This window comes from Rhinoderma darwinii, chromosome 1 (assembly GCF_050947455.1).
Source record: "Rhinoderma darwinii isolate aRhiDar2 chromosome 1, aRhiDar2.hap1, whole genome shotgun sequence".
Taxonomy (NCBI): Eukaryota; Metazoa; Chordata; class Amphibia; order Anura; family Rhinodermatidae; genus Rhinoderma; species Rhinoderma darwinii.
Window position 1 is genome coordinate 650047135 of NC_134687.1, and position 18476 is coordinate 650065610.

Sequence of the window (18476 nt, forward strand, 5' to 3'; positions counted from 1 at the left end):
TCTCGCGCATGCTCAATCCATCACTGTGTTAAAGATCGTGAAGGGCACAATACATTCACTTATCTATTAATTAGTATGTTTTAAGTAGAAGAACGAAATTTCCACATCTATAGGTGCACCTTCCTGATTTTACAAAATATTTTGCAACATATTTCGATTTTCGATCCATTCTGTATAGAACGTGTTTTTCTGTAATATGTAAACTAGTTGTGCCATAAGGGGAATAAAAAATAGCAAAAATAGAGGAAGTGAATGTAGAGCCCTAATGATTTAATCTTAACATATAGGTATATTTCATATAACCCAAAATTTCAAAATAAGCATCAATTTATTTTTTATAATAGCATGGTGTCAGGATGAGGGGATCCATTACAGGTGAGTCTTCATAATTTATCTGAAATAGACAGAAAAAAATCAATAATCATAGATTCAGTATACGTTCCAAAAGACTGGATTTACCAGTATCAAAACATTTTGTGGAAGCCAACCACACAGAGAAAGATTTACGGTTTAGAATAATAGACCATATCACCAAACCGAGATGAGGTGGCGATAGAATATCTCTTTTGAAAAAACGTGAGTTAGAATGGATCTATAAAGCTAAATACATTACGTCCTTATGGACTTAACGTTGACTTCAAATTGAGTGGTATAGGATAGGAGTCGGTTTGCCCATAGCCTTGCTTTTTATTCTACATATCAGGGATTATGATTAGACAGTGTGTACATATTACTATACGAACATAAATATTTTTTCTGTCTATTTCAGATAAATTATGAAGACTCACCTGTAATGGATCCCCTCATCCTGACTCCATGCTATTATAAAAAATAAAAAAGAAATTGATGCTTATTTTGAGATTTTGGGTTATATGAAATATACCTATATGTCAATTTATATGTTAAGATTAAATCATTAGGGCTCTACATTCACTTCCTCTATTTTTGCTATTTTTTATTCCCCTTATGGCACAACTAGTTTACATATTACAGAAAAACACGTTCTATACAGAATGGATCGAAAATCGAAATATGTTGCAAAATATTTTGTAAAATCAGGAAGGTGCACCTATAGATGTGGAAATTTCGTTCTTCTACTTAAAACATACTAATTAATAGAGAGATAAGTGAATGTATTGTGCCCTTCACGATCTTTAACACAGTGATGGATTGAGCATGCGCGAGATGCGTGCCATCAGAGTGAGTGCGTTCCACGACTCATTCTAAGTTTTCATGTAGGATCATTTCTGTGCGTGATATGTGACTTGACGCATGCGCACCGATACCCGGAAATACCGGCGAATTAACCAGCATGGTGGAGGAAAGGGGATTCACGGAATGGTGAGCCGGATTCAATACAATTGAATTAATTCTGTTTATTATATTTTGATATTTTACACCTGCACTGGCTCTATTGGCACTTAGCCAATTAGATTGTATTTTAAAGTTTTATACAATACGGGTAGTTCCCCCTTATTATTAACCATACGCATTCTAATGAAAAAATGAAAACACCACATGGTGATTTTTTGATTACACTGTTTTTACACTATAATTTAGATTTTAAAAATGATTGAAATGTTATTGCATTATTATAATGATGTTGTATTTATATGTGCACCTCACACTGAAATGTATTGCTTGAGAAAGGCCCCATTGAGCAGGGCTGAAACGTTGCATGTGGTGATTAAAAGATCCTCTTTTCACTTAACCTGGAGTGCTGACCTGTATATTGGATTTTGCTATATATATATATATATATATATATATATATATATAACATCAAAATGACTATTCCCCTCTGAGTTTTCTCATGTCTAACAAGATGTGGTTTCTGTGTAAAACATTTCCCACATTCTGAACATGAATATGGCTTCTCTCCTGTGTGAATTCTCTCATGTCTAACAAGATTTGTTTTATTTGTAAAACATTTCCCACATTCTGAACATGAATACGGCTTCTCTTCTGTGTGACGTCTCTCATGGTTAACAAGACTTGATTTTTCTGTAAAATATTTCCCACATTCTGAACATGAATACGGCTTCTCTCCTGTGTGAATTCTCTCATGTCTAACAAGATTTGATTTATATGTAAAACATTTTCCACATTCTGAACATGAATATGGCTTCTCCCCTGTGTGACTTCTCTCATGTGTAACAAGATGTGATTTATCTGTAAAACATTTCCCACATTCTGAACATGAATGTGGCTGCTCTCCTATGTGACTTCTCTCATGTATAACAAGATGTGATTTATATGTAAAACATTTTCCACAATCTGAACATGAATATGGCTTCTCCCCTGTGTGACTTCTCTCATGTGTAACAAGACAGGATTTATCTGTAAAACATTTCCCACATTCTGAACATGAATACGGCTTCTCTCCTGTGTGACTTCTCTCATGTATAACAAGACGTGATTTATATGGAAAACATTTCCCACATTCTGAACATGAATACGGTTTTTCTCCTGTGTGAATTCTTCTGTGCTTAAAAAGACCTGAGATTTTTGTGACCTGTTTACCACATTGAAATCTTTTACCCCGTTTCTGAGCTTTACTTGTGATAATAATCTGGGATTGGTCAGTCGAAGGTTCCTCATGATTAGGGGAAATATATAACAGATCTTTACTATGAAGTCCTGACTGTAAATTAATGGTAATCAGGTTGTCTCCTGAAGACTGCGGCTTCATATCTTCATCTTCTACTTCATAATTGATCGAGTTCTCATTGGCATCTTCTGTTAGGATTCAAAATAGATTTTTTGATTTTTATATTTTTCAAAACACAAAGTAGACACATTTATGACCTATTAGGCTGCATGCAGTTTTTTTTTTTTTTATAGTCAATCAGAAGTGGATCCAGCAGGAAGGAAAGGTTTGAGCCATTCCCTTCAAAACCACCACTGGATTTGGCTAAAAAAACTGAACCAAATACTGCCACAAAATGGAATGCTTAATTCCAGCCTAAAATTCTGTTTTATCCTTGCAAAGTCTGCATGAAGTTACTGCCAATAGGTGACTCCTTTTCTATAATTTGCTGTCCACCCTCGGTTGTCCTGCATATTCAGTCTCTAGTTACAAAGAAGAGTAGACAGACTGCAGAAAATGGGGAAGACTCTCTCTGCTAAAGCTCCCTGTACTCATAGCCTGAATAAACTCTCTCATGTAATCCTTGCAGTAACTGCTTGCATCTCTCTATGATTTGTTTAAAAAAATTCCCAAAGTCACAACATTTCTGACTCCCATGGGCACTTTGTCCTAGATGTCTAACGATTGCTGCAAGTATTACTCAATAATAACTAAAAAATTGCATGTACAGGAATCTCACGTCACGCTAAAAATGTGACTTTTTGCAGAGAATTGCAGGAAATCCTGGCATTATGCCATGACTCACGGCAAAATTGTATAGTTTTGCTTTTATTTACAAAAATTTTCAAAGCTCTAAAATGCGGGTACGACATCATAACATCGTTGGAGACTGAGTAGCGTTACTATTTTGAACTTTTTGATAAAAACATAGGTGCGCTTTAAAATCTATCAAGATTAAGTCCAAGATTCTGGCCTACACCCAGTCACCACTTTTATTACATAAACCTTAACTTGAAAAAACAAAAAATATTTAAAAAATCATAACCTTGTCTGAAAATCCCACCTGTCCTCTGCCAACACATTTGACCCTTTAACACCAATTGGGAATCACTTTATTACAGGAACCTAATATTGTCATTGACAATCTAATCTTGGCCACAGATAATGCGTCATGACACAAAGCACACATCTCCGGCTGAATTCACGGACATGACAATGAGGTCTGTATATCCTAATGGCTGGACAGTCACCGGATCACAATTTTATAGAACATCTTTAGGATGTAGTGGAATATACAGAGTGAGGTTATCAATCAGAATCTGTAATGAAGGTTTCCACTACATTGTAATATAATTTCACTAAGAATTCAGGCTGCTCTAAGGGGAAAGAGGGTCCTATCAAGTACTAATAAGGTGGACCTAGTGAAGTGGCCTCTGAGTACAGGTGATCATCACTGAAACATCTTTGTATGTACAAGAATTACAAGTGAAATTTGAGCTTCCTAATAATCATGGATCTGGAAGATTAGATTACCCTCAAATAGAAAAAAAAATCCCCTTGTGACTTGTGTGCAGAGTTGTCATGGGGACCTTGTGTGTTTTCTAATAGTTCCTCAATTCTTGTCCCGGTCCCATATTAAATATAGAACGATAATGAGGATCTTTCTTCTCAGATGTTATTATTAGGGGATTAGTAATGGTTGTACCAAATAAATTACAAAAAAGTAACAAAATGTATGTTTTTTGTCGTTGACTATAACAAAATGATGTTTAACCCTTTCCCGCAAAATGTAAGCGATTGGCGATATGTAGTTCCTCCACAATGTACTGACATTTATAGTAAATTCAAAGGCAGATTTGTTACAGAAACTTCTGCACCGGTACCTCATGTGAATAGAAAAGTTTCTGTGCATGAATTTCTGAAAGCCTCATACTGAGGAATGGAAATAGTCGCAGAAATTTGCAGTAAATATGCTGCGCGTCAATTCTTGAGTTCTAAATACGCCATAAAATTCACGCGTGTTTTATAAGCGTTTCATCTGGAGTATTTTGGGGAGTTTCCATTCGTACATTTGTAACATTTTTTTCTGCCGTTTTTCAGATTCTATAGAGAAGCAGGCTGCGTTTTGAAAAAAATGCCACGGAAGCAAAACACCCATTGTGTGCAGTGCATGTTATATTTTACTACAAATTCATGCAACAACTGCCTGAAAAAAAAAAAAAGTCAGGAAAAACGCCACAAAAAAAAAAAAAGACACTGTTTCACACATAGTGCAAAGCCAGAAATGTCAACGAGAGCCGCTTATTAGTAGTGATCTCGGTGCTCAAGTAGTTAAACTGGATTTTCTCAGATCCCGGCTTTTAGTGCAGCTGTTAATCGCTGCAAATGCCCCCAAAATCTGACTAAGCCTAGTACATGACCGGATTCAAAGAACACCTTATAGAGAACTTCTATGTGCAGTCACAGCTCCCTCAGGTCCTGCACTACGTATAACACATTGTTTGAAGTGTTACTGTAATGTAGGACTAAGGAGGAACCCCACCTTAACAAGCCTCCCAATTCACTTTCTAATGTCATTATTACTTACCTGTGGTAACAGCTCCTGGAATTTCCTCCTCCATTTCACTGTTACACGGTTGATTGCCCCTCACCCGCTCTTCTTCTTCATCCTCTGCTTTAATATTAGTCAGATCTTCCCCCTGATTTCACATATGTAACAATTCAGTACAATACAGCAGAGAGTGTGAAGAATCTAACAGATCAACATAAGAAACCACCAAAATCTATGACCGCAGGACCAAAAAGCTCCACACCCCCTTATATAGATCTGGTGTACGACTCAGCTTCATCTACCTGATGATTCTCTGGGACATTGTGATTTTCCTCTGGACAGTCTTGGGAATACAGAGGACTGGGACATCTCTCTGGTGGGTTTCTCCTACTGGATCCATCTGTAGGAAACACACAGTGACTGAATACATGACTACTGTATAGATCTGTCTATTTAACCCCTTCCCGCACCTTGGCGTAAATGCACGTCCAGGTGAGCAGTAACTTCGCGCACCTGGGCGTGCAGTTACGTCCGCGCTTTAACAGTTAACCGCCACGCGGCGCTACACCGCAGTGGCTGTTAACTGTGCAGGGCGTCTGCCCTGCTCTCCCCATTGCCGATCAGTGGCCTGTCGCTGCTGAAATCAGCAATTAACCCCTTCGATGCGGTGGTCGATTGCGATCACCACATTGAAGAGGTTTACAGCAGATCGGCAGCCCCCCACATGCATTTGCGGGGGCTGGCGATCCTTATCACGGCAACCAGAGGCCAGGCAATGACCTCCGGGTTGCCATGTACGGAAGCCTCGGAGGAGCAGCCTCCGGCCGGTCCTCCGAGCCTTCCTGTCAGTGTGACTGTCAAGTCACAATGACAGTTGGAATGCATTACACTACGTGTGTAGTGTAATGTGTTCCAGCAGCGATCAGAGCTGCAATTCTAAGTGTCCCCTAGTGGGACAAGTAAAAAAAGAAGATAATAAAAATTATTTTAAAAAGTGTAAAAATAAGTTAGAAGTGACATAAACAAGAATGCTTTTTTTCCTATAATAAAGTAAAAAAAGTACACATATTTGGTATCACCGCGTTCGTAACGACCCCAACTATAAAACTGTAATATTATTTTTCGCGCACGGTGAACACCGCTAAAAAAAATAAACTAAAAACAGTGCCCGAATCACAATTTTTGGGTTACCAACCCTCCCAAAATATACAATAAAAAGTGATCTAAAAGTCGCATGTATGCCAAAATGGTACCAATACAAACTACATCCCGTCCCGCAAAAAACAAGCCCTTACACCGCTTTTTTGACTGAAAAATAAAAAAAGTTATCGCTCTCAGAATATGGTGACACAAAAAATAATTTATTTTATAAATAAGTGATTTTATTGCACAAACGCTGCAAAACATTAAAAAAATTATATACATATGGTATCGCCGTAATCGTATCGACCCGCAGAATAAAGTAAAATGGTCATTTATAGCCCAGGGTGAAGGCCATAAAAAAACGAATAAAAAACATTGTCAGAATTGATGGTTTTTGGTCATCTTGCTTGCCAAAAAATTGAATAAAACGTGATCAAAAAAATTTCTGGTACCCCAAAATGGTACCAATGAAAATCTACAGATTGTCCCGCAAAGAATAAACCCTCACACAGCTCCGGTGGAGAAAAAATAAAAAAGTTCTGGCTCTCAGAATATGGCGATGCAAAATATGCAGAGTGTTCAAAAGCGGATAAGATCGGGCGCCATTTATCAGTGCGACACCGGCCACATATCTGCGAATTATTATTTATTTACTGCATTATTATACCCTCTTATTATACCCTGATGTACCCCGCAGATAACATATGCCCCCACATTATAAACTGAAACACCAGTAAAACCGCCAAACAGAACTACCAAGCTACATCTGCGCCCCAAAAGACAAACGGCGCTCCCTCCCTTCTGAGCCCTGCAGCATGCCTAAACACCAGTTTACGTCCACAGACATGGCATCGCCATACCCGGGAGAACCCAGTTAATATTTTATGAGGTATTTGTCTTCAGTGGCACAAACTGGGCATAACATGTAGTGCACTAAAATGGCATATGAGTGGAAAATTTTAATTTTCACTCTGCACCATCCGCTGCACATTAACCCCTTCGCACACCACGACATAGAATGTCTTAGTGTGAGGGGTGATGTATGGAGTGTCTCACGTGAAAAATAAAGCATTTAAAACGGCAAAATCGCTGTTTTTTGGTCACCTTGGCTCTACCTAAAAATGTAATAAAAAGTGCTCAAAAAGTTGTATGTACCAAAAAATGGTACCAATAAAAACGACCGCTTGTCCCTCAATAAATAAGCCCTCACACCGCTCTATTGACGTAAAAATAAAAAGTTGTGGCTCTTGGAACGCGCGGAGGAAAAAACTAAAAAGGAAAAGAAAAAAATGGATCAGCCCAGAAAGGGTTAATTACTTTCTAATGAAAAACCATTTATGACCACACGTGGGGTATTGCCGTACTCGGGAGAAATTGCTTTACAAATGTTGGGCAGCTTTTTCCCCCTTTATCCCTTGTGAAATTGAAAAAATTCAACATTTTAGTGGAAGAAATGTTGATATTCATTTTCACGGCCTAATTCTAATAAATCCTGCAAAAGACTTGTGGGGTCTAAATGCCCACTATATCCCTAGATAGATTCTTTTTTTTTAAACTTGTTTTTATTGAAAAGTGAGTTTGTTTTATCACATTATGAAGAATAAAAAAACAAAATGCAAAGGACAACAGTGTCCCTATCAATACACCTAAGCACTCGCAGGTGCTGAACAAATCTCAACAGTATTGCCATCCTGTTTACTTCACTTACCCAAAGAAAGGCATAATAAATTTTTTACAGATAGTACATCCATTCGCTTCGCATTTTCACAACTGTATAAAATTCACACAATATGTTTATATGTGAGAGGTCCGGGAGATCCACTACATTATCCGTCTCATCCCTACCTGCCTATCTTCTCCTCCCCCCCTCCCTGCATCCACTGCCGTCTCTATTTCCCTCGGAGTGTATGTTGTCTCAGTGCTGTTGCACCATATGTCCCATATTTTATGGAAGTTGTCCGGCCGATCTCTATGTTTAAAAATGATACGTTCATATGATATAGTGGAATTAACCATCTGCTTCCATACTGTAACCTTAGGAGGTCGACGATCCATCCATCTCATAGAAATGCCTTTGCGGGCCAAGAAAAGGGTCTCTTGTATAAATATTTTGGTATGACGGGACCATATGTCTTCCTCCAGTATTCCAAATAGACACAACTCTGGAGTCCCTACAACAGGAAATGGTAACATTAAGTTAAGGAAACCGATGATCTCTGACCAGTAAGAGCGGAGGTGTGGGCACATCCATACCATGTGCCAGAAGTCAGCTGGGGCATGTGAACATTTCGGACAAGCCGGTTCTGATATGTATTTCATTTGAAATAGGCGCTGAGGCGTCAGATACGCCTGATGAATATAGTACAGCTGGATGAGCTTATTATTAGCAGCGGGTGACACATGTAAGTGTGATTGTAGTAGGTCTTCAATGGAATCCTCCGTCAAAGAAGGGATTAGTTGAGACCACCTGGAAATAAATCGGCAGTGGGTTCGCATTAGCCTTCTGTTCAATCAAGTGTGCGTAAATGGTAGAGATCAGACCCCTGGGGCCCTGTGATCGGACCACCCCGATGAGTGGGTAGGAGGAGATGGGTTGACGCTGTCTCGGAAACTGCTCGGCAAGGAGGTGACGCATCTGCAGATATCTGAAGAAATGCTGTCGAGGAAGCCGAAATTTTTCCTGCATTTGTTCGAAGGACAGAAGGATATTATTTTCATACACGTCTCCAAGCACTGTGACACCCACATCAATCCAGTATGCGGCATCTGGGAACTTTACCAAGGATTCCAACACCGTGTTATGCCACAGAGGAGTTTCTGCGGGGATGTCTGAAGAACTCGATATAGTCATAGCCACTTTCCAGACTTCCCTTGCCACTCGACAGACAGGCAGTAAAGAGGATCTTGGCACGTCCTGATGAAACAACACCGGCCACAATGACTTATGTGCAGAATAGTCCAGTAACATACCCTCAAGGCCCGGGGGCCGTTTGGTTTGCGTCCAGGTGCTTAGGTATTTGAGTTGGCCGGCCAGATAGTATAAATAAATGTCCGGGAGAGCAATACCAGCCATCTCCTTTGGTCTTTGTAGCTTCTGTAAGGCCAGTTTTGACCTAGACCTTCCCCATATAAAGGAAATGATGAGGGACTCCAGTTTCCGGAAGAAGGACTTTGGTATGGGAGTGAATATATGTTGTAAAATATAAAGACTCTTAGGAAGTATCACCATTTTAATCAGATTAATTCGTCCCATGACCGACAATGGGAGGGCCGCCCATATCTTAAACTTTTCTCTGGCAATGGATAATAGAGGATACACATTGAGTTGTAGGGAGATTGCCGCCTTTCTGGTAATGAGTATACCCAGGTATTTAAATTGGTCAACTACAGCAAGTCCTTCTCTCGTGGAGCCCGCCGACTGTGTTTCCCCAGGCTGTAAAAACAAGATGGTCGATTTGGACCAGTTAATGCGCAGTCCAGAGTAATCTCCAAAGGTGTTTATAAGATGCATCATTCTCGGGAGGGAAGACTGTATCTGCGAAACAAATAACATAATATCATCTGCGTACAGTGCAATACGGTCCTCACCCGTCTTGTGTGGGACCCCTTTTACTTCCGGATCTGATCTGATGAGTATTGCCAATGGTTCCATAGCCAGTGCAAAGAGTAGGGGTGACAGGGGGCAGCCCTGCCTAGTTCCCCTACCTAGGTCAAAGGAGGTAGATGTGAGGCCATTCAGCGCTATATTAGCCCTGGGATGCTTGTAAATTATCTGTATCCATGACACAAATGCAGGGCCGAATCCAAAACTAGACAGAACACTAGCTAAGTAGGTCCATTCCACAGAGTCGAAAGCCTTAGCCGCATCCAAGGAGGCCAGGGCCCAATTGTTTTTGTTACGCTCGCCTATCTGCGCCACCGTCTGGACTCTCCTCAGATTATCAGACGTACTCCTCCCAGGGATGAACCCCGATTGATCCGGGTGAATAATGTCAGAGATGACGGAATTTAGTCTAAGAGCCAGTACTTTAGTCAGCAGTTTGTAATCTGTGTTGAGTAAAGAGATGGGCCTGTAAGATCCGCAATCCATTGGTGTTTTATCCGGCTTCAGAAGTACAATTATAGTCGCATCATACATTGAGGCCGGCAGAGTTCCTTTTCCAAAGGAGGCATTCAATATTTCCAGTAGTTGTGGTAGGAGTTGCTCCTGATATTTAGTGTATACCTCCAGGGGAAGTCCATCAGGGCCCGATGCCTTGCCCTTTGTCATGGTGGTCAATGCTTCCGATAGTTCAGGTAGCGTGATAGGGGCTTCCATAAACTCCCTCTGTGACTCCGTTAGTTGTGGAATATCCATGTCCAGTAGGTAATCCCTGATGTTCTGTGGAGACACCTGTATTTTAGATTCGTAGAGTTCTTTGTAGAATTCAGTGAAGCGAGACATAATCCGCTCATTGTCGTGTACCACTTCCCCTGCCGCGGAGTGAATACGCAATATTGCTGGCGAGGACGAATTACTATGAATCATGTGTGCCAGCAAGCTGCTGGATTGGTTACCCAGTTCAAAGTATTTCTGGTTGGAGAAGAATATGCGACGCTTCGTTTTTTCCTGCAGGAGATGAACATATTCCCTGCCTCTCTGTAGCCACGTCTGTTGGTTCAATGGAGTGGGATCTTCTATGAATGCGGCCTCTAAAGTTGTACATTCAGCTGCCAGCAGTTGTTCCACCTCAGAGGCCTGCCTTTTGTGGTAGGAGATCGAGGACTGCAAACACCCACGCAGGTATGCCTTCAATGCGTCCCATAAGGCTGAGTGGTTGTCAAAGGGAAGGTTTTCTGCAAAGAACACTGTCAATTGATCCGGGATGCGGTCCTGATCCCCAAATACTTTAAGCCAAAATGGGTGAACTTTCCTAGGCCCTCTATATAGGTGATGGGGTCGTAAATTGAGCTTTACTATTATAGGAGAGTGATCTGACATTGCTCTGGGTAAGTGAGAGATACTTTCCAACATCCCGTAAGCTCTGGCGTTACTACACACATAATCAATCCTGGATAGTGAGTTTCTCCCAGGTGTGAAGCACGTGTATTCGCGACCATTGGGATGGCGCTGTCTCCACATATCTATCCAACCCATCTCCCCCAAAAAGCCCGCCAGCGGAGTAGACCCGGGCAGATGCCCAGGGACCGGACCTGGGTATAACTTGTCTGTGGAAGGATCTAGAAGAATGTTGAAGTCTCCCATACACATCACCCCAGCTGCTGGAAATTGGGATGCAAATTTGGCCGCCTCATATAACACAGTCATGGAGGCCGGAGGAGGAAGATAAAGCCCAATCAGTACGAACTGCTGACCTTCAATCCATGCATGCACGAAAATTGACCTGCCCTCCTTGTCTGTCTGCAGTGCACCCGGTTCCCATCTGAGCGATCTATGTATCAAAATGGAAACCCCTCTAGAATATGTACTGTGCGTAGAATGGGCCGACCACTGAATCCATGCTCTATTTAAGCAGCTGACAGTAGATTGTATAAGATGTGTTTCTTGAAGGCATATTATCTGTGGACCTTGCTGCCGGATAAACGAAAAAGTCAGGTTCCTCTTATGGGAGTCTCCCAGACCCCTCACATTCACAGAAAGAATAGATAATGTCATAAAACTTCAATTGCTAAGAATATACCAGTAAGAGAACAATGCTAAATGCTTTCAGTTGAGATATACAGTAAAACAGTCAGGTTATCAGCAATAACAAATATAGAACAACCAATGCTATGCACTGATTGCTACGCTTTTTTATTATCACAAAAGTGATAATTGAGGCAAAACGGGGGATCACCTATATATCAGATGACTAATACAGGTGAGCAGGAACAAAGAAAAAAGAAGGAAGCACAATTGAGGTAAAAGGAACCGGCGTTGTGATTCCCAATTTCGCGGGTAATTGTCCGCTAACTACAAACATTACATATTGTTTTTCTTAGAAAAGATAAGCCAGTTTCCACCCGCCCATTATGCAAATCATCAACTTAACTTGAGAGGTCATGTATACAGAGAGTAATACCCTTTATAGTCATCTGCTTTACGGCGCCCATTACATCAATATAATAATAAACAACGGTATTACTACATGTTTCGCAATTCTTCTCTCAGAACTTTGCATATAAGAAATTACGAGAATAATATAAGGCAGAACTTGCATGAGAACATCGTTCCAGGGTAAGATAGATTAATACTCATCTGGACATCCAAAACGAGATCCCGTGCAGGAAGGCAGGTGTAACAAGTGTTCACAGTGAACAGTTCCATATGTTGTTGCAGTCTCCAGTTCTATCTTCGAGGAGAGCGTCCCAGTGAAGACAGCCATTCATCCGCCTCCAACGGTGTGTTGAAGAAAACAGTCTTGTCTTGGTGTATAACCCGCAATCGCGCTGGAAACGCCATTGAATAAAGAATTTGATGATCTCGCAACCGTTTCTTGACTGGTACAAATGAAGCCCTCGTTTTCTGTAATGCCGCAGAAAAATCCGGAAAGAGCAGGATAGTGGTATTCTGGAATCGGATTTCTCCATGCGTACGGGCAGCTTGCAGGATAGCGTCCCGGTCCCGACTGCTGAGGAAGCGTGCTAGCAGAGGTCTCGGTGGGGCGCCCGGCGGCGGTGGTCTGCCAGGTACACGATGCGCCCTTTCAATGGTATAAGATGACGATAATATAGCATTTGGTAGAATTTCTTTAAACCAGGCTTCAATAAAGGAACTGGGGTCTCTGCCTTCACAGCGCTCAGGGAGCCCAAGGATCCGTATATTATTGCGTCTCAGGCGATTTTCCAGGTCGTCTGCTCGCTGTAGCCATTGAGTAGCCACTCTATCCAACTGTGCCAGCTTTCCTGTCTGTGGCGCCACTTTATCTTCTAGCAAAGAAATGCGGTCCTCCGTCTCCCTCACCCGGTCCCTTAAGTTCTGCAGGTCCTGTCTGAGGAGTCCCACATCCGACTTTACTTCAGCAATCTTTCCTGTCAGGGAAGAGGTGGAGAGCTGTATAGCGTCCAGGAGCTTGGCTGATACCTGCGCCAGCGTTAGTTCCAGCTCAGGAGCAGGCTGAGCCTCTGGCTGTGTGTTCTCTGGTGGAGGAGGCGGCAAGGAGGAAGAGGCGTCGGCGCCATCTTGAGGAGCAGCGCGGGCAAACTCCTTCAACTTCTCTGCAGCCATGGATTGCCGTGTACGGTTCATGTTACCCTCTTTATGTCGGCGAGGTCGTCTTCTGGCTCTGTGAGGAATTGTAGCGGTATGTCAGCAGGATAAATGTAGGGAAATCGGGGCCGAAAGCGGAGCTCCTAAATCATGCGACCGGTCCCGTCGGCAGTTGGCCACGCCCCCCCCTAGATAGATTCTTTAAGTGGTGTAATTATAGATAAAATGAATAATTAGAAACGGTGTGGTAGGTCTCAAAACAGGGGTAGTTGCACAGGCCTGGATTTGAAGTGCACATGGGGCAGTAAAACTGGGAATCGCTCTTCCTTCCATGTTTACTGCACACCTGGCATCTCTTTTGGGGGTATCTTTGGTTCACAGAGGCAGGGACGGGGTGAAGGAAGTGGCGCTCAATGAGCCTTTTGACATCCTCTGACTCGAAGGATTCTCTAGGTGTGGGGGAGTCAAACAGGAGGTGCTCTATAATTTTCTCCTGATATTGGAGGAAACGGAGCGTTCCCTGGGTCTTGTAGAGCACATAGCTGTTGTAAGTGGCCATTTGGATGAGGTAGAGCGCTACCTTTTTATAACAGGCCCTAGTTTTGCGCTTGACCAGGTACGGTTGTAGGACCTGGTCAGATAGATCGACTCCCCCCATGAACGTGTTAGAGTCCACCACGCAGACCGGTTTCCTCTCATCAGAGGTAGCGCCCCTCTCTCTCACTGCCACTGTGGTGTCCTCATGCACGGTGGTCAGCATGTACACGTCCTTTTTGTCACTCCATTTGACAGCGAGCAACTGGTCACTTGCAAATGAGAGTGACGCACCCCTTACTAGTCGCCTGGACACCAGTTGTTGAGGGAAGCCGACTATTTTTGTGCACCGTCCCACAGGCCCCTGCATTAGCAGCATGGAGGGACTTATACAGGGAGACACTGGTGTAATAATTGTCAGTGTACACATGGTACCCTTTTTGTAGGAATGGCACCATGAGTTCCCAGACAATTTTCCCACTAATGCCAATATCCTCTGGGCATCCTGGGGGATTAAGGTGGCGGTCCCTGCCCTCATAAATGAAAAAGCCACAGGTGTAGCCCGTTGTGCTCTCGCACACCTTATAGAGTTTCACTCCGTGTCGGGCTCTTTTGGAGGGGGATGTATTGGCGAAACGATAGACGGCCCTCGAAGGACATAAGGGACTCGTCTACTGCTAGTTTTTGGCCTGGGGTGTATAAATTGAAAAATGAGTCACTTAGGAGGGAGATAAGGGGTCTCAGTTTGTTGAGGCGATCATAGGCTGGGTCACTTCTTGGGGGGGATTTGTGTATTGTCAGAAAAATGCATGAAACGCATTATTGATTCATAGCGAGTTCGGGCCATAACGGCTGCAAATACGGGCGTGCTATGGATAGCGCTGGTAGCCCAATAGGAACGGATAGAGTTTTTTTTTACTATGCCCATGTTTAGGGTAATTCCCCCAAAAATTTTTATTTCAGAAACGGTTCTGGGGATCCATCCTCTGGCATAGCAAGACCTGGGATTTTGGTGGCCAAATTGTCTGGCATATAAGTTTGTCTGCTGGACAATTAGGGCATGGCCACACGTGGCGGATTTCCTCCGCAACTGTCCGCATCAATGCCGCACCTAATCCGGGTTGCGGATTACGGCTGCGGATCTGCCCAAAATGTGCAGAAAATTGATGCGGACTAGCTGCTGCGGACTGCGGGAAAAGTGCTTCCCTTCTCCCTATCAGTGCAGGATAGAGAGAAGGGACAGCACTTTCCCTAGTGAAAGTAAACGAATTTCATACTTACCGGCCGTTGTCTTGGTGACGCGTCCCTCTTTCGGCATCCAGCCCGACCTCCCTGGATGACGCGGCAGTCCATGTGACCGCTGCAGCCTGTGCTTGGCCTGTGATTGGCTGCAGCCGTCACTTAGACTGAAACGTCATCCTGGGAGGCCGGACTGGAGACAGAAGCAGGGAGTTCTCGGTAAGTATGAACTTATATTTTTTTACAGGTTGCTGTATATTGGGATCGGTAGTCACTGTCCCGGGTGCAGAAACAGTTACTGCCGATCGCTTAACTCTTTCAGCACCCTGGACAGTGACTATTTACAGACGTCTCCTAGCAACGCTCCCGTCATTACGGGAGCCCCATTGACTTCCTCAGTCTGGCTGTAGACCTAGAAATACATAGGTCCAGCCAGAATGAAGAAATGTCAAGTTAAAAAAGCTAGACGCATCCGCAGCACACATAACATGTGCATGACAGCTGCGGACTTCATTGCGGAAATTAGAATCTCCATTGAAGTCAATGGAGAAATTCCGCCATGAGTCCGCCACTGCTCCGCAACAGACAGAGCATGCTGCGGACACCAAATTCCGCTCCGCAGCGGAATTTTACGCATCGTCTAAACGAACACTGCTAAATTAAAGTGGAAGTCAATGGAGAAACGGCTCCGCTGTGGATTAACGCTGCGGAGTGTCCGCAGCGGAATTTAAGTGAAATTCCGCCACGTGTGAACCCAGCCTTAGTTCCAGGACCTGATCACCTATAAACAGTTGAAAAAAATTATAGGGACTAAAATTTGAGACATCTGCGTTGATGCCTGGAGTCGCTGTAAATGACAAAACTTGGTGGGGAGAAAGCAATTGCAGGATCCCAAATTGCAGGAGGGACTGCAGTATTAGGCCCTGCTCCAGACGCTTCAATGGTGACTGCTGCGTCCACCACCATATGGCTGGGGGGTCCAGTGGCAGAAGCAGAACTTGTGTCGCTTTCTGAGCCAAGTTCTGCTTCTGACGCAGTGTCCGTATTGCTGCTGGAACTGCTAGAGCATAGCATGGCGTACGCCTGCTCTGCAGAGAACATTCTGCAGCTTCTGCGATTCATGTTCACTACACTAATAATAACTAATAACTTTTTTTTTTTTTTAGAAGACAAACAAAAAAAAACAGGGGGTTGATTACGTGTAATCTGGGGTGATTACGGGTAATCTGGGAAGTGATTACAGGTAATATAGGAACGTGAATATCTGGTGCGTTTTTTTTACAGTAAAACAGCACAAGATTTGTATAATATCTCTCTCTCTCTCCTCTCACAGAGCAACTACAGTGAGAGGAGGGAGGGAAAGAGCACAAATCCTGTGCTGTATTTTGAAAATAGGGGGGGGACTATGGTCACTGTGATAGGTATATCAGAGTGACCATCTGATCAGGGACCAATTATAACGGTCCCTAATCAGTTTCTATGTACAGGCAGAATAGCTGCCTTTCAGTGACAGCGCATGCGGGCGCCATTTTTTAAAATTTTCCTGGCAGTTGGGGGGTGAGGGGGTGAAGGGGTGGGCACGATCGGGGGCCTAACACGTTAGTTTTTTTATCTCCTCTCACCAAACATTCATGGTGAGAGGAGATAAAAAGTTAGATCTACACCGCTGCATTCATTGTAACGGCGATCGCCGGTATTCGTTGAGTAACGGCGATCGCCGGTTTGGGGACCGCAAACAACGGTCCCCAGACTGTGCTCCAAGCCCTCAGCTACCTCCGGTAGCTGAGGGCAGGGAGCTATCCCTCTGCACGGCGCCGTAATATTATTCTGATTGTGTGCGCATGCGCGCGCCATTTTATTTATTTTCCCGGCAGCTGGGGGGGAAGCAGAGAAGGGGGGCACGATCGCTGGCATCGGAGGCCTAACAGGTTAGTTTTTTTATCTCCTCTCACCAAACATTCGTGGTGAGAGGAGATAAAAATGTTGATTTTACACCGCTGCATACATTGTTGAATAACGGCAATCGCCGGTTTGGGGACCGCAAACAACGGTCCCGAGACTGTGCTCCAAGCCCTCAGCTACCTCCGGTAGCTGAGAGCAGGGAGCTATCCCTCTCCACGGCGCCGCAATTTTATTCTGATGCAGTGCCGTGAAAAGGCATATGCATCAGAATAAAGCCCGTTAGTGGCCGCCGTGAAAAGGCGTATTGGCGGTCACTAACGGGTTAAAAATGGCTACCTTTTTTCAGAAAAAAAAGTAGATTTTTACCTTTACAGAATAATTCCAATGAATTCAGCAAAACAACTGTGGGGTCAAAATGCTAACTTTACCCCTAGAAATTCCTTGATGAGTGTAGTTTCCAAAATGGGGTCACTTTCCGGGGGTTTCCACTATTTTGTTCCCTCCAGTGCATTTCAAAAACAACATGGCACTGAAAACTATTCCAGCAAAATCAGAATTTCAAAATCCAAATGGTGCTCCTTCCCTTCTGAGTCCTGCTGTGGGTCCAAACAGCAGTTTATTACCACATATGGGATATTGCTATAATCAGGAGAAATTGCTTTACATATGTTGGGGTGTTTTTTTCTCTCTTATTCCTTGAAAAAATTAAACATTTCTAAGTTTTTTCAGAAAAAAAGTAGATTTTCATCTTCACAAACTAATCCAAATAGATTTAGCAAAAAACCTGTGGGTTCAAAATGCTAACTATTAATGTGTTTAAAACACGTAACAGTGTAAAATGACAAGGGCCAAATTAGTCAGAATATCCACAAAACTGCCAGCCTTGTGGGGTGTTTCTGGTATGTAAAGGTTCGTAACTACCAAAAGTGCTCCAAGGAAGGACAACCGATATGATTGGCGGTCAAGACTCATTATTGTGCGTGGTGAGCTCATCTGGTCCCAACCCACAGAGTTACTGTAGAAGTTACTGAAAAAGTCACTGCTTGCTATAATAGAAAGGTGTCAGATCACGCAGAGCATCGCAGCTTACTGTGTATGGAGATGTAGCCACAGACCAGTCAGAGCACCCATGCTGCCCCCGTCCACCATAAAAAGCACTAAAATAGACAGCATCAGAACTGGGCAACGGAAGAAGGGGGCCTGGTCCCATAAATCCCGTTTTCTTTTACATCAAGTGGACGGCCAGGTGCGTCGCCTACCCGGAAAAGAGATGGCAGCAGGATGCATTATGGGACGAGCCGGTGGAGGCAGTATCATGATCGGGCCAA

General features: G+C 43.2%; 1 protein-coding gene across 1 annotated transcript in view; it reads right to left on the reverse strand.

Annotated features, from left to right (window-relative positions):
- Positions 1 to 383: 383 nt before the first annotated feature.
- The window catches only part of LOC142698612 (uncharacterized), a 201682-nt gene continuing 183589 nt past the window's right edge, over positions 384 to 18476 (reverse strand). Inside the window, exons 5-8 of the mRNA XM_075847910.1 lie at positions 5444 to 5541; positions 5178 to 5289; positions 1726 to 2739; positions 384 to 394 (exon numbers count right to left, since the gene is read on the reverse strand). Of these exons, the coding sequence (XP_075704025.1) occupies positions 384 to 394; positions 1726 to 2739; positions 5178 to 5289; positions 5444 to 5541 (1235 nt within the window). The remainder of the gene's footprint in view (positions 395 to 1725; positions 2740 to 5177; positions 5290 to 5443; positions 5542 to 18476) is intronic.